The 18,261-nt window shown below is 39.8% G+C and overlaps 1 protein-coding gene across 2 annotated transcripts in view; it reads right to left on the reverse strand.

Annotated features, from left to right (window-relative positions):
- Positions 1-18,261, reverse strand: part of wdr70 (WD repeat domain 70) — a 111,572-nt gene that overhangs the window by 12,874 nt on the left and 80,437 nt on the right. For both annotated transcript variants that reach the window (XM_088910665.1, XM_088910666.1), the window contains exons 12-15: positions 18,052-18,136; positions 17,006-17,144; positions 1,936-2,036; positions 229-308 (exon numbers count right to left, since the gene is read on the reverse strand). In XM_088910665.1, the coding sequence (XP_088766791.1) occupies positions 229-308; positions 1,936-2,036; positions 17,006-17,144; positions 18,052-18,136 (405 nt within the window). The remainder of the gene's footprint in view (positions 1-228; positions 309-1,935; positions 2,037-17,005; positions 17,145-18,051; positions 18,137-18,261) is intronic.

Genomic DNA, 18,261 nt, shown 5'->3' on the forward strand with positions numbered 1-18,261 from the left:
GACACGTCAATAGAGAAAATCGAACTGGAAGGTCAGGGCGTTATAGTTTGAAGAAGCTGCATGTTTCACAGACATTTTTGTTCCAGCAGTTAATACAGTCTTTTCCTCAGTTGAGAGAGCAGGACGCACTGCATTGAGTTTTGTCTGTCGGTTTCGCACTGCTGCTGTTCACCTGCTCCTGGGAGCCGAGGTTATCACATGGCACAGTGAACGGCAGCTCGGACTTACGTGTGATGATGTAATCCTGCGTGAGGGTCTCGGCCATCTTCTCCTTTCCTCTGCTCTTCACGACGCACAGTTTCGCTCCTCTGAGGGAAGGCAGAAAAACACATCACTGCTGCTGCCCCATCTCTCTGCTTCCACCTGGCTAGTATTGCCCCTGACACTGGCCTGTTATTACTGACACACCCTTACTCAATTCTTTTCACAAAAACAGATTTTAGGAGAGTGAAATTTCAAAAATCGTACCACAAAATATACAGCACTGTATATTATCATATAATCGCAAATTCCAATCATGAAAAAAGCAAGAAAGAAGAAAGTAATTTGTGTCTTTTAAAACATCTATTGGAGATTATGGGCATAGACTATAAACTTGAAATTCTATTCTATGGATGCCCACAGGAAAACTGGGATGTATCTCCATAATTTTGGGAATGACACAGCTGTTCTAGAGATGTACAACCACCATTCTATCCAGGCAATAGTGGTCTTTGAGGGCTGCAATATTCTCAGTTTTGTTGATGATCTCCTCATTATTTAGTTGAACACCAGCTGTGTAACTGATCAGACAGTAGTTAAATTATTCCAAACCTTTAGAAATTGATGACTGATTCAGACTATGTATAACACCTGCTGGACACAGTGGCTGTTCAGGACCAGTTCAGGACTTCCAGCCCTATGTCCACTCCACACCTAATAATGCTCTGTGACTATTCTCAGCGTGATCTTAAGGCTGGGGTGAAAAGGCAGGCATTCAGAGTAGTATACAAAATGACCCTGCTGCTTACAAACATGCGGTTGTATTTTTTTGAGAAAATTACATGCATGAAGAGGAGCTTTGCTGATGTGCAAGGTGGTAATGCTAACAGTGTTTTACTGTATCTTTTATTCATTGCTAGAACCTAATCTTTCTCACATTTGATCTCTCATTTGTATGCAACAAATGGCTCGGAGTGACTGAATTCAGACACTTGCATATTTCCATGACAGAACATATAACTGTAGTTTGTTGCAGCAGGTTTCTAAGGGAGACAGGAAGAGAATTTGCTTAAATTGGAAAATCTAGGTCATCAAAGATAAGGCTCAGAGGCTTTATTAGGTAGAAAAAGGTCACAGAAACAATAGCTAAACAACATTATTCAGTTTCCTGCAGTTAAACCTTAGTTTTAAAAAGACAAAAAACATCTTGGAATCAAAGATGATACTGACATGCCTTTTCACACATAAAAGGTTTGGACAGTGTACGCCTAAACACCATGTATAGATGTCACTACAAATAATATTGTGCTCATGGTGTTTAGTGAGTTACAATGGAAAGATGAAAAGGTTAAAACATCTTTATGTTAGGAAAAAAGGTTATAATCTAGAGTTACTTATCATAAACCTTTACTACATTGTGTATAGTATATAGGCAAACTGCAGTAAAACTTTGCAAACTACAATGAAATTATATTACAATGATGATGAAGTACTGAAAGGTATATTAAATCACAGTAAATATTCAGTAGTAACACTTCACAGTCTAGGCTGCATAAAAAAGTTATATATTGTACTTAGATCTGATGTAGGCACCACACTAAACAATGAGGATCAAAGCATGCAAACACAACGAACTTCAGTTTTGAGATTTTGTTCCAGTGATGAACGCAGTGCAGTGATGTTGTGACAGTCACTCATCCACTGATGATAATAACATGAGCATGTTTTGTGTACCTCTGGCTCTTGACAGGATCATAGTAGACTTTAGCCAGTCCATTCCCAGTTCCAACCATGATCTGGTTCAGCTTCGGGTGCCAAAGGCATCGTACAACACTCTGTCACAGGGGGGAAAACACATGTCAATCAATCGACAATCCCAGGCGTGGCTTCTACTGGCTGCTGTCATTCCCTGCTCACTGGCAACATGGGGTGGATGCACATGGAGCACGAGAACCTGCAGGGCTAAAAAGGTGAGGAAAGGGAGCAGCGCAGGCATCACGTCCCGCCGTCATGTTACAGACGTACAACCACTTTCCTGGTTCCAAGAGAAGTGCGGTTCTCAAGACCCTCTTTCATTTTAATCACAGCTGGTGAAAACGAGGAACATTAAGGGGTGGCAGGTAGCAGATAAATCACGTGTTTCACAAACATCTGATACCTCCATGTTACCACCTAGCCAAGCTGCGCATCATTTTATTTAATAAACTTACTACATTTCTTGCACCAGGTTCTCGACAGATTTCCAGATCTAGATCCTGATCATTTCCAGAGCAGTGCTGCTGGTGAGCCCAGTGTGGGAGAAGGTTATTCCTGGTGCTCCTAATACACACAAACCACAGGAAAGCAGATGACAAGGACTATTGCTACATGCACAGCACAGCTCTCTAGCTGTGTGAGCTCCTAAGTCTTGTGAAATGCAGAGACCTGTTTAACAGGAGCAAGCACTTTAATGGAAGCATAAAAGGCAGATACTCTGGGCCTTTAATCTGGATTCTGGAGCCAGCCATGTGGCAGAGCAGAAATTATGCCCCTTTGTGTACAAGTCATTTGCCAACAACAGACCTGTTTTTTCTAATGAGATCTCTCTGCGCTAAGCAATTAGAATTACTGAATTGGAATATTGATAATTAGAACTGTGACAATGACAGATTCCAAACAATACAAGTAAGTGCATGGAAAAATATCTGTCTCAAGAATGGCTGACGCAGATACTGTATGCTCCAGAAGAAATTAATTTTCTGATATATGCAGTGTCTAATGGCCAGATAAAACTAAGTGTGTCTGGGATGGGCAGGTAAAAGGGCAATTTCAGTTGTCATGTCTGGCGTCATATTTTTAGATCAAAGGTGGTACCTTAATGGACTCAATCAGGACACTCAGCAAATGCTCAGATTAGATTTCATCTTCAGATGTACCTACTTAGTGATAGTGTTGTCAGTGACTTGTACACAGGCAAACTAAACTATGTTAACATTTAGAATTCCCAGGAAGCAGTTATACTCAATACAAAAAAAAAATGTATTTTTTTCTTGAAAATCACTGGGTCTGCAGTGCAAGTTGTAATACAGTATATATAATGTTGTAATGTATATAAATTGACATAGCACTGAAAAACAAAATCACTGTCCTTAACTGGGCACTCTACCTCAAGAGTACTCAGTTACAGGTCTAGAAGTGTACACCTGGTCTCAGTAGCAGTCAGCTATTCAGACTGCTCTACAGGACTGGGAAAGGTTATAAAGCCTTTGTAATGTGGACAAGTATACTTCACAAAACAGTTAATTCCTAAATGATGGGATTATTAGAAGCAAGGCTCTTCTCTTGTAATTTTGTTTTCTAGAGATGCTACCAGACTATAGTAAAAGCAGCCCGCTGTTACAAGCAGCAGGAACGTTTCATAAGCTCCTCTGCTCAACCCTACAGTTTACTATATTTGGCATTTGGCAGAAGCCTGGCTCTGTGAATCAATTGATGACAGATGTAGTTGCTGTCATCAGTTTCAAAAGGCACGTGACCACACTGCCTGGGCCAAACAACAGTGCGTGTGCTGTACTTGTGTAGCACGTTTTCTCAGACGCTTATCTTTGTGAAATGTTGGTCTTTGTGAGTTAGGAATGCTTATGGCATCACCTTCTAAAACAAGCTTGGCTGCTGGCATATCTCCATCAGATTTCACGCCAGATTGCTGAATGTTTATGGAATATTACACATTGGATGATAATCTTACAATGGAATATTTATCCCCTTTCTTTGACATCTACCCCTTTAAAAGGGTGTATTCAGAATGAATTATGTCATTATATTTCAAGTGCACGCTCCACAACATCTCCTTAATACCTCTGTCAATCTCAAGATGCAGTCTTCACAGTGCAGCCTGTGCCATAAGAACATTAGACTGGGTATGAACAGGAGAAGGCCACTGTAGCCCTGAGCTACAAAAGATGCCTTTCTTTCAGTATTCTGATGCACTGCACACACTGCAGCCTACGTGCATGGGCAAATTATAACATTTATGTGGAAACAGGTTATGGAGTGACACAGCAAAGGTGGTGTCATATACAGTATTACTAGGCATTCAATCTCACGTCCTCTGCTCTTGATTGTTAAATACTCTGCCTTTAAGTAGGGGATATATATGAATGTATATTCATTTTTCATTCAACACAGGAAGTAACATTCAGAGGGAAAATGGGAGAGAATATTCTACCAAAATTTGCCCCAGGCATTAGAGATTCCCATAAGGAATTTGTATCCTATAAGAATACAAATATGATGTCAAAAAGCATGTCATTTAAATGGATATACCTTATCGTAATCAGCTCATTATAATTGTGAAGCCTTCTTCAGGTGTGAGTTGTTCAGCATGGAATAAACCTATTACTTGTTCCTCTGCAGACTACGTATGCTGACTACCCACCTAAACTACTTTATTATAATTGTGTTTGCCATCATAACAATGTGTCATTAAAGTGTTGTGTTCATTTGCTCTACTAAGTTTTGCCTGTAGGTGAAAAAATAGCTTGCCTGATCTTGCACTATACATTAACTGATACACAGCAAAAAATAAAACTTAAGTGAGATAAACATTAACGTGTTTTTACATACTGAACTGGGAATTTACATGAACACCATATGCACATTTGAAATCTTAAATGCACGTAAGAAAGGTGTTTGAATGAGTGGAAAAACCAAAGTCCTATTAATACAGAAACTGCCACCCTTCTTTTATTTAAAGATGAACAGTTCTGCCTTGGGGGAAGGGAACCTGAACTAACTGTGTCACTGTGTAAGCTCCTTAGCCTCCAGCTGTTCGGCAGATCAGTGTGGCACTGTAATTTAAGGATGCCTGTGCAGTATGCTGAAGAATGAGTTCAGTGCAAAATCTTTATCATAGTTTAGCAAGACGGATAAATTCACACTGAAATTAAAACAAGGCTGGACTGCTTCAGACGACACAAAGTCAAAGAGTATTCAAGTGGCATTTTAGCACCAAAAATACCCACAGGGGATCCTCAAGGACATTCTATATATTATTTTATCTTCTTAAGAGTATAAAAGGATCCTAGCATCCTAGTCCAGTGCTCTGCATGAAGTTTTTACAAATTGATTGATTCCAATATATCATCACTAACCAAAGCCAACATATAGGTTAGATAAAAAAAGCTCACATGGCATACAGCACAATGTGTTTAATTGTTTAACTCTCTGACATCTGATGCAAGGAGAGTTTGCAGTGTGCTGAAGGAATTCATAACGTTTTTTAAACTGACAACTTTAATTTTAAATGGCAGTCTTAGCAATGATCACTCAAAAATGAAATTTCCTTGCACATCACAATCGACTGCTCCTTATCATCACAAATATGTCTATAACCTGAACTACGAGTTCAAGCATGATTTTCAAACTAGTAGCCCATACATAGAAGCACGTAGAAGTATTACTCTGAAACAAGAAGATGGGACAGAACTTAATAAATTCATTGGTAAGAGAGTTAAACAGATTTTGTACCGTTACTAAAAGAGTCAAGAAAATGGAGGAAGGTCGTGGACTGGATACACAAATTAAAACAGACCAACTCTGGGTTTTAAGAGAAAATATTAAAGATGTCACAAGATGTCATTTTTGGAAGTTGAGAAGGCAAGATTAAGAAATCTGCAAGGAGTGATATGCATGAAGCCAGCCAAAGGCCTTTATCCAGCAATCTGTTACAACTCAGGCGGACACAGCCTGCACCTCTGTTGCAGCCTTTCTGTCCTTTCAACCTGCGCATTGCTGTGAGAAAATGATGATACTTTACCAAAGTGCATGTCTGTTTACACATACAGTATCAAACAGGGCTGTGTTCCTGTACAAGGAGCAAATGCAAAGCAACGTGGAGGATTCTGTATCAGTATTAAAACATGAATGAAAAAAATGTAAATACCATATCTACCAACAGTGTACTAAAACACATAAACCTAGTCATAGTCATTGCCTCTTTGGTCTCGGAACATCTTCTCTTCACCAAGAACATTCTGAATTATATTACAGAGAAGGGGTGTCTTCTTACCAGCTTCATGCCCTTCTTTTAGCACCTGTGGACAGACCTTTTTAGCAATTATTTCCATTTCTTAATATACTGTAACAGAAGTTGAGAGACACATGGCACAGTGACAAGGAATGAGATACCTAATACGGCTGGACTGAGAATACTGGTTCTTTATCTCTTACAGAGCTGCTCTCAAGAGGGCTCAGAAAAGCTTGGTTGAAATATAGACATGTGGCACAATGCTTACGTCAATACATTAGCGCTCCATTTCAGTCAGGATTCTTTACAGGAAGCCTCTACGCACTAGTCACAAACCCACAATAAAAGCCATTCACAAAATGCTTTCAATGAAATAATGATGATTCTTTCATTGGAAGAAATAATGAAACATACTGGTGGCTCTAGACTTTTTTTTATTATTTTGAGCCAAAGTTTTTGGAATAGAACATAATCATCGATTTACAGTATCTCTGTAAAAGCTGCTGCTGTGTGAAAGCTTTGGAGTGCCGCTTTGACTGAAATTGGAGTGGGGCATCAGAAATGGGTTTAGTAAGGACTTCAGCATAAGGCATGCACTCTTTAAAGCTTCCCACCACACTAGGGGGATGTTAAAACAGTCCTGTTTTAAGACGCAGTGTAAAATCTTCAGAGAACATAGAAGGGAGATCTAAAGTCAAGATGAGTAATTTGAATCTCGAATAAACGGCAACAGTTTATGTTTCCAAAAAATCTGTTTACACTCTTATCAAACGATTTCATCATTGTGCATTTTGGCAGGGAAAGCTTCAACAGAGCTTTTTTTTTATTTTTAGGCCAGAAACACACAAATCACATTAATAGGAATAAATCACAGCTTGAGGAACCTGTGACAGCACTTAGCTTTGTCTATATATGCTGTTTCCCGCAGAATGTTCAGGGCCGACCTGGTAAACAGTCAGAAAATTAAACAATTCCAGCACTTGGTTAAAACGACTTGGGAATGTCGCCAATGTTGTGCTTGAAATGGAATGGTAATTCTGGATGCTGAAGCTGCCAGGAATTCAAAGGTTGACAAGACGGAGGTAAGAAGTGGACAGTGGCGCTAATGCATTTCTTTTCAAAGAGCTTGCAAGAAAACTCACTAGACACTGTAAATGTGTTTATGCACATGCGAAGCAACATTGGGTTGTATTCAGGTCATTATGGTAACACTCTGAAAGAACCACTACATAGCTGTCAGTTTTGTTGTGAGTTTTTCTATTTTCTACAAATACACTGTGTCCAAGCATCTTTTATATATATATATAAATGAACAAAGGTGAATTAGACAATTATCGCAGTCACTCTCCTGGAGGTTGCCGTGGCCCTCACTCACTCAGACGTCTCAAACCAGGGCAGACAACTACCATTTCAGTGCAATCTCTCAGTGGTGACTGCCATGATTGCAGCTCTCTGTCTCCTGGTGGAGATCCTCAAACCCAGTAGTAATGAGACACAGCCCTGTACATCGGTTTGGGGCGTATTCATAGAACTGTTTCAATACATTGATATTTTGGGGATATCTTACATGAATGGCTTGTTTAGGTCATGCCATAACACATTTCAACTGGCTTTCAAAAATGTTACATTTCCTCTGTTTAAGACATTCTGTTGTAGATTTACTGCTGTGTAGAATGTTGCTTCATAAACACAGACATTAGCCAGTGCAAGAGATGCCTGCAGATCCTTGGCTATTACCCTAGGGTTCTTAATCAGCTCCGTCAGCATTGTATTGTTCGCTCTTGTAGTGCTTTTTGTTGAACAACTACTCTTAGGGTGATTAGCAATAGTACTGAATTTCTTCCATTTGTACACTATCTGCCTGATGGAGGCCTAAGTCATTAGAAATACTTTTGAAATCCTTTTCAGCCTTATGAGCATCGAGAACTCTTCTTCTGAGGTCCTTTAAAACCTTGTTTGACAAGGGCCATGTTTCACTTCGACAAATCTGTGTTGTGAAGAGTAGACCCTTGGTAACCAAACTTTGAGGGCAGGGCATTTCAAACTCACACCTGAATGTCATGATTGGAAGTCCTGACTCCAATTACCCCCTTTAATAGAGGTCATTATCCTAGAGGTACACATACTCTCCAGCATAGACAAGAGCAATAAGCAATATAGACAAGAAAAAGTGTGAATGTTTGCGTGTTGTTTAATTAGATGGTGTTTATATATTATTATGACTTAGATGAAGATGAAATTTCTTGAGGCGCAAATAATACTGGAATACAGATTATTCCAAAGGGCTCAAACATTTTCTCACAACTGTAAGCATTGGAACCTTTAAAGCTCTCTAACAGCTGCTGAGAAAAAGTTGCATTAAAGGTATAACACATGGTAAAAGAAGAGATGCAACTGTATTGGACAGAGGATTTGCATACACTGGATCTGTAACGGGGGTCTTTAGACAGTCTATGGGGTACAGAGAACTGTTTCTCAAAAGCACAGTCAGTCCTGCTCTTAACTGCGTGTGATCTGTGAACTTTATTTCAAACATCCAGGACTGCAGACTTTTGACTGGTAAACAACACTGGTGGGACTACATCCACAACCTGAACTGTAAGCAAACTGCTTGACAGCCCATAAATTTGGAACAGAAAACAAGATGACCTCACAGGACCTGTGACAAACACACACTGCATTCTGAATTTGTGGTTGCCCCCTTTTAATGCACCTCTCAATCTGACGATTTGAAAAAGCTGCTTTCTGAACTATTTTATCTTCGTAGAATCCTGACAGCAGGGTCTGTCCAGACAAAGATGTTTGCCAAAGTGTGTAGAGTCCAAAAGAAAAAAAAATGTTTTCTGTTCTCGAGACGCCACAGTTGCTTTCTTCCTCAGTGACCATGAAGGTATGAAGGGATCTGGTTGAATAGCATGCTCTGAATTATTGCACTCGGCTGCTCACTGGGAGAGTTCAAGGGCCTGTGGGTAGACCCAGATAACTGCGTGTGTAAAGACGTTTTGACAGCTGCGGTTGAGCACTGTAATTACAGGCCAATGCAGCAGCAGTCAAGCAGGGGTTCCTGACAGCATTATTGCCAGTCTTGTGTGTCTTGTTCTACTGTGTGACTCTCAGGACTGCCAGCTCTACACATAGACTATGAGGCCCTGCAAAGGCAGACTGCCACTTGTGTGGCTGATCCACTAGAAGATGGAACAACAGGTACTTGGAGACAGCAATGCCAACACACAGATGTGTTCTCTTTCCTTCATACTGCACTGTTTTTCTTCCTCTCCAGACAGACAAAGCATGGGCATACGTGATGCGATTCAGGGGAAACTAATCACAGAACTGTTTCATTATCAAGGGCTACATTCAGCCCTTACAGAGCAAATGGCAGGGTTCTTAAAACCAGGAGCACATCAAACACTTGTGCGGCAAGAGCTGATTAAATAATGTGCCTGCAGCGCTTTCCACAACATGTGAGAATGCACTGAAGATGGCAGCTTCTAAGCAGAGGCCTGCACAGTCTAAAAACTCTGCCAGATCTCAAGAACGTAAAAAAAATTACAGACAATGTAGTTAAGAAATGAGGACGTACAGCACTGTATTTTATGAGGGTCCTCCATATAAATGGAGGTGAAAGTCACTTGCTGACAACAGGATGTTTGTGGGTGATTTTTAAAGCATTTTCCTCCTGCACATATTTTATTGTTTTTCTATTTCAATTAAAAAAGTCAAAATCTTTTTCCCCCCATCTTAACTGATTTGCTCCATTTACAGTTACTGTCAAAAACTGGGGAGCAGATTCTTATTTTTATCAGAAGACATTGAGAGACTGACTGCAATGCTTGTTCTGTTGGGTGTGACTCCTTTCTCTGGCTACATCCATTTGGAAAAGGATAACAAACAGTGGCATTGGCCATAAATTTCTAGCTTAACTCAGAAAGACTCATTTTACTGGTTTACACTAATCTGCCGTGATTGTGTTGCTTAGATTTCAGAAATAAACCAAATTTCACTGGGCACTGGAAACAGACCACCTAATCTCTCATATTTATAAACACAGAGCACTTAAAAGCAGTAAAAAAGAAAAAGAAATGGCTAATTTCAACTGCCACATTTTTCACATGCTTTCTTCAAAGATGAGCTGAGCTGTCTTCAGTGAGTAACAGAACGATTTTAAGACATAGGTTCTCGTATCAGGCTACTACACTGAGAGATGTTTTTCACTTTAGTGAGAGTGTCACACAGCATAGAGTGCAGAGCTGGTCAAAACCAGTTTTGAAATGAAATGTCTGAACAAGCAGTAAATACCATAGTGAAAATACAGAAAAACCTAAGAGCAGAAACTAGGGCTGTGGCTCATATCCAACTCTTGTCAATCTTTCTCAGGCACAAATTGCACGTGGTGCTCACTTTAGCCCTCACTGCAAGTCCGTAACACTCAAGTTAATTTTTATCTTGAGATTTAAAATTTAAGGAAAAATAACATTAGTCAGAAATTACTGTGCCTTGAAAACATATTCAGTCCCCAACACATTTTTCACATTGTTGGAATTTTTGGTACTGATCCACAAAGTATTGAATTTCATGTCAAAACAAATGTCCTAAAACTTTTCTACAATTAAAAAAAAATTAAAACAGAAATGTTTATATTTAAAAAGTATTCATACCCCTTGCAATTGAAAGCTCAGGTGCATTACCTCAAAAGGCACACAATTTGTTGATTGACTCCACCTTTAGTGGAACACCTTTTGTCAGTTTTTTTGTAAATATAAATACCCCTCTGGTCACACAGCATGCCAGAGACTTTCCAAAAAAAAAAGTATCAAAATATAGACAAAAGAGCTTTCTAAACAACTCAGAGATATGATTATAGAGAGAGACGATTCGGAGGTCAATGCAGTCCATTGTACAGAAGTGTGCAACTACAGCCACTGCCTAGATTAGGTCGCCCTCCTAAACTTACAGTAGTTGCCAGATAAGAAGGGCGCTTATCAGAGAAGTTACCATGAGGCTAACTGTGACATTGAACAAGCTACAGAAGTCAGTGGTTGCGATGGAAGACAATGTACATGGGTCAACAATTTCCAAGGCAATCCACAAAAAAGGCCTTCATGGGAGGGTTGCAAGGAAGAAGCCCTAGCTGAAACAATCCCTATCCTTGCCTGCAAAGAGTTTGCAAAAGGCCACCAAGACGGTACTGCAGAGATGTGCCAGAAAGTCCTGTGGTCTGACGAAAGCGGAACTTTTTGGCTGGAAAGCTAAATGGTATGTTTGGTGCAAAGCAAACACTGCACACCAGCCAGGTAACATCATCTCCACTGTGAAGTATGGTGGTGGTATCATCATGTTATGGAGATGCTTTTCAGCGGCAGGGACTGGCAAACTTGTCAGGATCGATGGGAAGATGAATGATGGCAGGTGTGAGCCTGGTCCGTACCTGGAGGGGAGAGCTCTTGGGGAAAACTAAGGTTGCTGCTGGAAGAAGTGTTAGTGGGACCAGTAGGGAGCACTCATCCTGCAGTCTGTGTAGGTCCTAAAGCTCCACTATAGTGACGGGGACTATACTGTAAAAAGGTGCCATCCTTTGGATGAGACATAAAACTGAGGTCCTGACTCTCTGTGGTCATTAAAAATCCCAGGACATTTCACGAAAAGAGTAGGGTTGTTACCCCGGTATCTTGGCCGAATTTCCCATTGGCCTTTACCAATCATGGCTTCCAAATAATCCCCAGTTCTGAACTGGCTTCATCACTATGTTCTCCTCCCCAATGATAGCTGATGTGTGGTGAGCATACTGGTGCACCAATGCTGCTGTTGCATCATCAAGGTGGGGCTGGTGGTGGAGGAGGGGGGTTCTCATTACTATAAAGTGGTTTGAGTAGAGTGTCCAGAAAAGCACTACAGAAGTGTAAGGAATTATTACTTTTTATTGTAAGGAATGGTGCATGTTATAGACAAAAAACTGTTGCTAAAAGCCCTCTGCCAAAAAGCTCAAACTGTCTTTCAACAGGACAATGATCCAAAGCTCACTGCAAGAGGAACACTGGAGTGGCTTAAAATGAAGAAAATATATATCCTTGATTGGCACAGTCCTGAACTTAATCTCATCGAAAATCTGAGGCAAGACCTCAAACTTGCTGTCTATCATTGCTCCCCAACTAACCTGACTGAGCTTGAGCAATTTTGCAAGAAGTTATGGGCACATATTGCTCCATCACGGTGTGCAAAGATAATACTTACAGCATCCAAAAAGACTACTGACTGTAATAGCTGCCAGAGGTGGTTCAACTAAGTATACTTATTAAATTATGATATTGCAGGTTCTTTTTATTCTTAATTAAGTTATGGTTTATTATTATCGTTCTTTTGGGGGGGGGACATTGTGAAGATGAATGTGTTACTCACAAATTAAAAAACATTCTAAAAAAATAAAATTCCAGGCAGTGAGATTCTTAAGTGTGAAAAAAGGATAGGGGCAGAATATGTTTTCAAGAAAATGAAGACAAATGTTTTTTTTAAAACAAGGGTTGAACTCCAAATGTCGTAATAAAATTGACTCTCTTTTTCACTAGCCAGTCTTAAATATAGCTAAGGTGATCACTAGAGCTACCCCACTCCTTGAGTTTCTCAGTAAATTCAGTGTACATTCATCTAGTGCAGAAGCACAGGAGGCTGTCCATTTAAAATTAATGTGGCTAGAGAAACATTGCAGAGAAAAAAAGGAAATAGATCTAATTTGGAGGAAGGAGGCCAGGCAGATGACGAATGTAAGAAAAATGGCATAAAGAATGTCTCTCCATTTATCTCAGAGGCCCTCCCGATGCAGACTAGACCCTTTAGCTCCTGGTATCTCTCACCTCGTTTCACACTGACATTTGTTTTTGGCAAGTATACATTCAGAACATTAGAACAGAAGAAAGTCCAAATGGCCTCCTCTCGCTTGAAACGTAGGTAATTTAGCAATTAGTTAATTGATCACAGGAGCTCATCCAGCAGTATTTTGAAGGAAGCCGGGTTATCAGCTTCAAAACCATGGGTTGGTATTCCACACTCACACAGCCATGCTCTTGGTTTCAAATGCACTTCCAAACAATTTTCACTTGTGTCTTCTACTTCGGATTTCATTGTTTACTCTCAAGAAATCTTGTGTAGACTCTGTTAGTGCTTTCGAGGAGCTTGAACACTTGCATCAGGTTCCTTCCTGGTCTTCTCTGTTGAAGACTAAAAAGGCTCAGTGCCTTCATCCTGTCAGTGTAGGATGTTCCTTTGAGTCCTTTTATTCACATGTGCAAGGCTGTAACATCAACAAAGTATAAAGCTAACAGTCAATGCAGTCAGGCACCAGTGGTCATAACACAGACAGTGACAGTCCAGGGCACAAATTATTTACAGGAAGGTGAAAAAAATGTCACTCATCGTCTAACTTACAGTTGGTGATTGGAGATCTTGAGTCACGGTATATTTTTACTCCAACATGTTTAGCAGTATGACTTTACATGTGCCAGGTTTATAATAAGGACAGCACTGAAATCCTTAGGCAACCACAGAAGGGAATGTTATGCAAAATGCCAATTAGAAGCTATTTCTGAAGGTAAATACTCCCTAGCCATAAGTTTTGAGTGAAAAAGAAATAGTTTTCAAAAGCCTGAACTGGCTTCTTTCAAAACATACAAAGCATTTCCATCTTTGAAGGAACAAAGCCATTTTTTGAGTCTACTTAAGATTTAAAAAAAAAACCTTCTTAAATGTTTTCTGTATACTTAAACTGTGCCAAAACCTGAGCATAAAAGTGTGATCCAGACAACTAGTCCTGTTGGTTTACTCTAAAGTGAATAAATGTCAGACCTACAGATTGTACCAGTAAATTATGAGGCATTAATCTGTGTCATGAACATGTGTTATGACTACATTTACACCACCTTAAATCCAGAGGAAATGGCTGAAAAAAGACTGCTAATGCATTACACATAGGAGGACAGATTCCATCTCCCTCCATGGTGAACAAAATGTGTTTTATACTAGAGGAGACGGTGTCCCATTTTGCCCTGCTTTATTGCCATTATCCTACACTGTCCTGCTCACAGCAAGTCTCACATTTCTCATTTCAAGTTGTGTTCTGTCGCAGGTAACATTATCTACCATATGAGCAGCAGAGGCAAAGGAATTCTTTGTCAGCCTGAAGTGAGAAAAACAACCTGCAAGAATTATGCAACAGCTCTGATCCACATCTGAGAACTATAGGTTTGTGCTGTTTTTTACACCAGCTGTGACATTACTCCTGCATTCTTCAAGGAGTAAGGTCTAACATCTATAAAGGAACCCCTATATAAAAAAATAACAGTTTATTTTTTGGTAATCCCATTTGATCACTTAAATTGTGTTTCAAGTCATTATACCTCTACTGTTCTGGCTCCAGTTTATTCTCCAGCATTTGAAATTCAATTGGATTTAAATCTGGAGACGGACTTAGCCAGTCTAACATTTTCCACCTGTTTTTCCCGATGATCTCCTTGGTTGCACTGGATGTATGTTTTGGGTCACTGTCATGCTGCATGGTAAAGCGCCGCCCAATCATTATAGCAGCATTTTCTTCTACATCAGGTGACAAAATATTTCTGTGCACTTCATGATTCATTCTGCTGTTGCCATTCACTCAAAGAATTTTTCGTTTTCCTAATTACCATTAGGAACCTATTAAAACTCTTAAACAGCAAGATTGCTTTTTTCTCCATAACTGTTAATTGAAGCTCATTTCTTTAAAGAGGTATTTTTTTCCATATCCAAGATCACCAGACCCTGCTGACACTTACTTTTTGCACAACGTCAGTATATACTAAGAGTTCCATTTGCTTTAATAGGGAACAAATCTACTGAAGCTCTCTACCCTCTCTTAAAAAAATGAAAAAGTCATAGAATCAATACAAGCTGAAAAAAAACAGACAGCAGGGCCCTTTTCCATCACCCAAAACACTTGGTCCCCTGGCACCACTGACACTCAGAACTGCCAAATCTACAACTCCAATGCCTCCTCCTTTCACTCTGGAGGTCACCCAGGTGATTCACAAGCCATGCTGTGGGACCTCAGAAGGCAAATCAGCTATGTTTTAAACTGGTGCTACTGTACACTGAAAAGTGCCTCTACTAAAAGGAATGCAAGAATCTGGTTTTAGCTCCTAATGCAAAGGCATGGTCACTCAGCAGAAATGAACTGCTGACAAGCCAATCTGTGAAAATAAGCACAGGTGAGCCACTGAGAGCCCATAGCATGCTTGGTTCTTGCTACAGTATGTTCTGTTTCCAGTTTGGACTTCAAGGCTTCTTAAGATTTAATAATAAATCTTAAATTACAAGTTAATTACAGTATAGTAATCAGATGAAAAAAATCTGTGAATGGAAAGAACGACCGTTGCATAATATTTCACTCGCTTAAGTGGCTCATTTCAGAATTACAGGTAATTGTAAAAATTGTCGTGCGATGTAAGATTAGATAGAGTGGTCTAACAAATTGCAGGTTAAATTAAATGTAAAAGGCACGTTATGCTTTGGGCAAGTGCAGGAAATAGTGCACAGAATGAAAGTGCAATAAAGTTCTAGTAGTCAACATGCAAAACTGACAATCAGCAAAGAAACTTTGGAACAGATCTTTTGCAGCACGTAACTTTACACTCTCATGCAGATTCTAATAGGCAGCTTGGCATTGTAAATCAATGGATACGTCATAAAGATAAATAAAGTTTTCACCCTTTTAAGAAGTTTTTTTCCCAGCTTGACAGAGTAGTAATATATTAATTATCCAAAGACAGGGAGTTTAGGATCGTTATCTTTGCTGCCAATTGCTTGGCTGAGTCATAGCAGGATCCAACTAAGACATAATATATAGATATTGCTGCAAGCAAGTCTGACACGCCCCCGAGAGAACTCATGCTTGCATACCCATAAATCTTATAAAACCAAGCAATTAAACAATTGCACAACAACATAAAAGCTTTAATCAAATAAGAATGTTGATATGTTAGTGATTATTTTAAAAAATACTTGGAGAAGTGCCCAAGAAGACATCAATGAATGTTTACGGTGTCATTTACGCAAAATTTGTCATGAACACATCCTGATCCAGGAAAAGGTAGATCCAGGAAAACAGGAAGTGATTTTACGAAAGGAAGAGGTCGGATTCACTTAGTCCAGGATTGCTGACTTCATCGACACATGTAGAAACACCATGCTGATAAGCATCAGCAGTAACGTTTCTTTAAACAACATTAGAGCTAAGGTCCATGTAAATGCAGAGGCCTGGGTTACACTCTCCAATTCAGCACAACATCATTGTTTTCTAATTTTTGGCATCAGCACAGGTATAGCATAACTTGATCTCTTCATAGAAAGGTGAATTCAAATGTTTGGCACAAAGCAAAGCCAATATGCTATTTAATCTCTGCAAAAACAGTGAAGACGTTTAAATCACATTAGAGTAATAGGGTGACAGAAAATGACCTGAAGGCTAAGAACAGAAGGCTGAGCCTTGGCAGAGAGCGATGAAAAGTCTTTGAATCTGAGCACTGTAACCTATTTAAGAAGCAAAACAGCAGCATTGGTATTCTTGAAAGAAGTTCTCTCCCTCAAGGAAGATGTCAACAACGATCCAGCCATGTGGTGAGGCAGGCAAAGAAACACTCAGACTTTGGAAATTCGATCTCTAGCTCCCGAACACTTTCCAGTAAAGTATGTGCATGGCTTTCATTAGTGCACTGCAGCCTGTGCAAGGAAAAAGCTTTGGAAAAAGTCTCGGCAAGATAACGGCTCACTCACCGAACTTGCTACTTCGATCTCATACGACTTCTGAAAGGTGTAGCGATCAAAGAAGACCAGCTTGCCATTTCCCTCTCCCTTCTTCACTGATGTGCCTGTCATCAGAAGCTTGTCATCAGGACTGAAACAGCAGTCTGTCCTGGGAAAGCACACCATTTTCTTAGGTGAACAACAGCAGGCATAGACCAGCAACAATCCATTACAATGGAAGGATTATTTACTTTGTCTCATAAAACACACACTGTGAAGGAGATTCCTGAAAATCCCATCTGCAGGGTTTTTTAACATGAGTGATTTTCTAGTAGTTACCACAATTTCCTCACACCTCCAGAGCACTGGGCTCAATTCCAGCTTGGTGGGAACATCTATACAGAGTGTGCATGTTCATCTGGAACTTTGCCAGGTGCTACAGTTTCCTTCCAGCTCCCAAAGACTAGCTGGTAAAGACTGACAGCCTATGAAAAACTCTTGTTCCGGGGGGTGGGGTGGGGAATTCATATATAGATGGGTTTGCTTCCATTATAACCAGATCTGCCAGTGAGACTAGAGAAACACTATATATTGAGCATATGGCCTGGATGCTCTTCACTCATCTGTGGCCTTTCTGATGTTATAATAACATCGCAATAGATGTGTATATTAGAGCATAAGCAGTGTTTAAATTTGCTATTAGAGAACAGCACTGTAACCATTGTCATCTCAAGGTAATAGGAATGCTTTAAATTAAAGTTTGGACTTCATACTGTCAACCTGAAGAAGAGCAGAGAAATGCAGAAGCACCTTGACAGGCCTTAAAGAGACTAAATTGATTTTGGTTTTCCTTACTAACATAACCTCTGTTCAAAATTGTATTTTTAATCTAATTCTGAATCGACGGATTCATCAGTGCCAAAAACAAGTTATTTGAAAGCTTCAGCTGTATTAACTATTTACTTGACTCCTAACTCAAAAGGCTTGTTTACACCTGTCTCATCAGTGACTGAGCTGGCTGAGCTGGTCTAAGGCCCCTACTTCTATTGGAAACATTTTCTACTTCCAGTGCTTACATGGGAAAGAAAGTAGACAACCCAGTTGCTACATTGAGAGGCTTCTTAAAGTTCCGGATGTCCCACGTCTTGAGAGTGTCATCTCCTGTCCACCGAAAAACAAAAGGGCAATGTAAGAGCAGTTTAACAGATACTTTACGTTTAAACAAAAGACATGGTACTGCAGAAAACTAGAGCAGAAACTGCTTTTTCCAGCTTTTTAGATTTGGG

Source organism: Atractosteus spatula, chromosome 3 (genome assembly GCF_055471065.1).
Source record: "Atractosteus spatula isolate fAtrSpa1 chromosome 3, fAtrSpa1.hap1, whole genome shotgun sequence".
Classification (NCBI taxonomy): Eukaryota; Metazoa; Chordata; class Actinopteri; order Semionotiformes; family Lepisosteidae; genus Atractosteus; species Atractosteus spatula.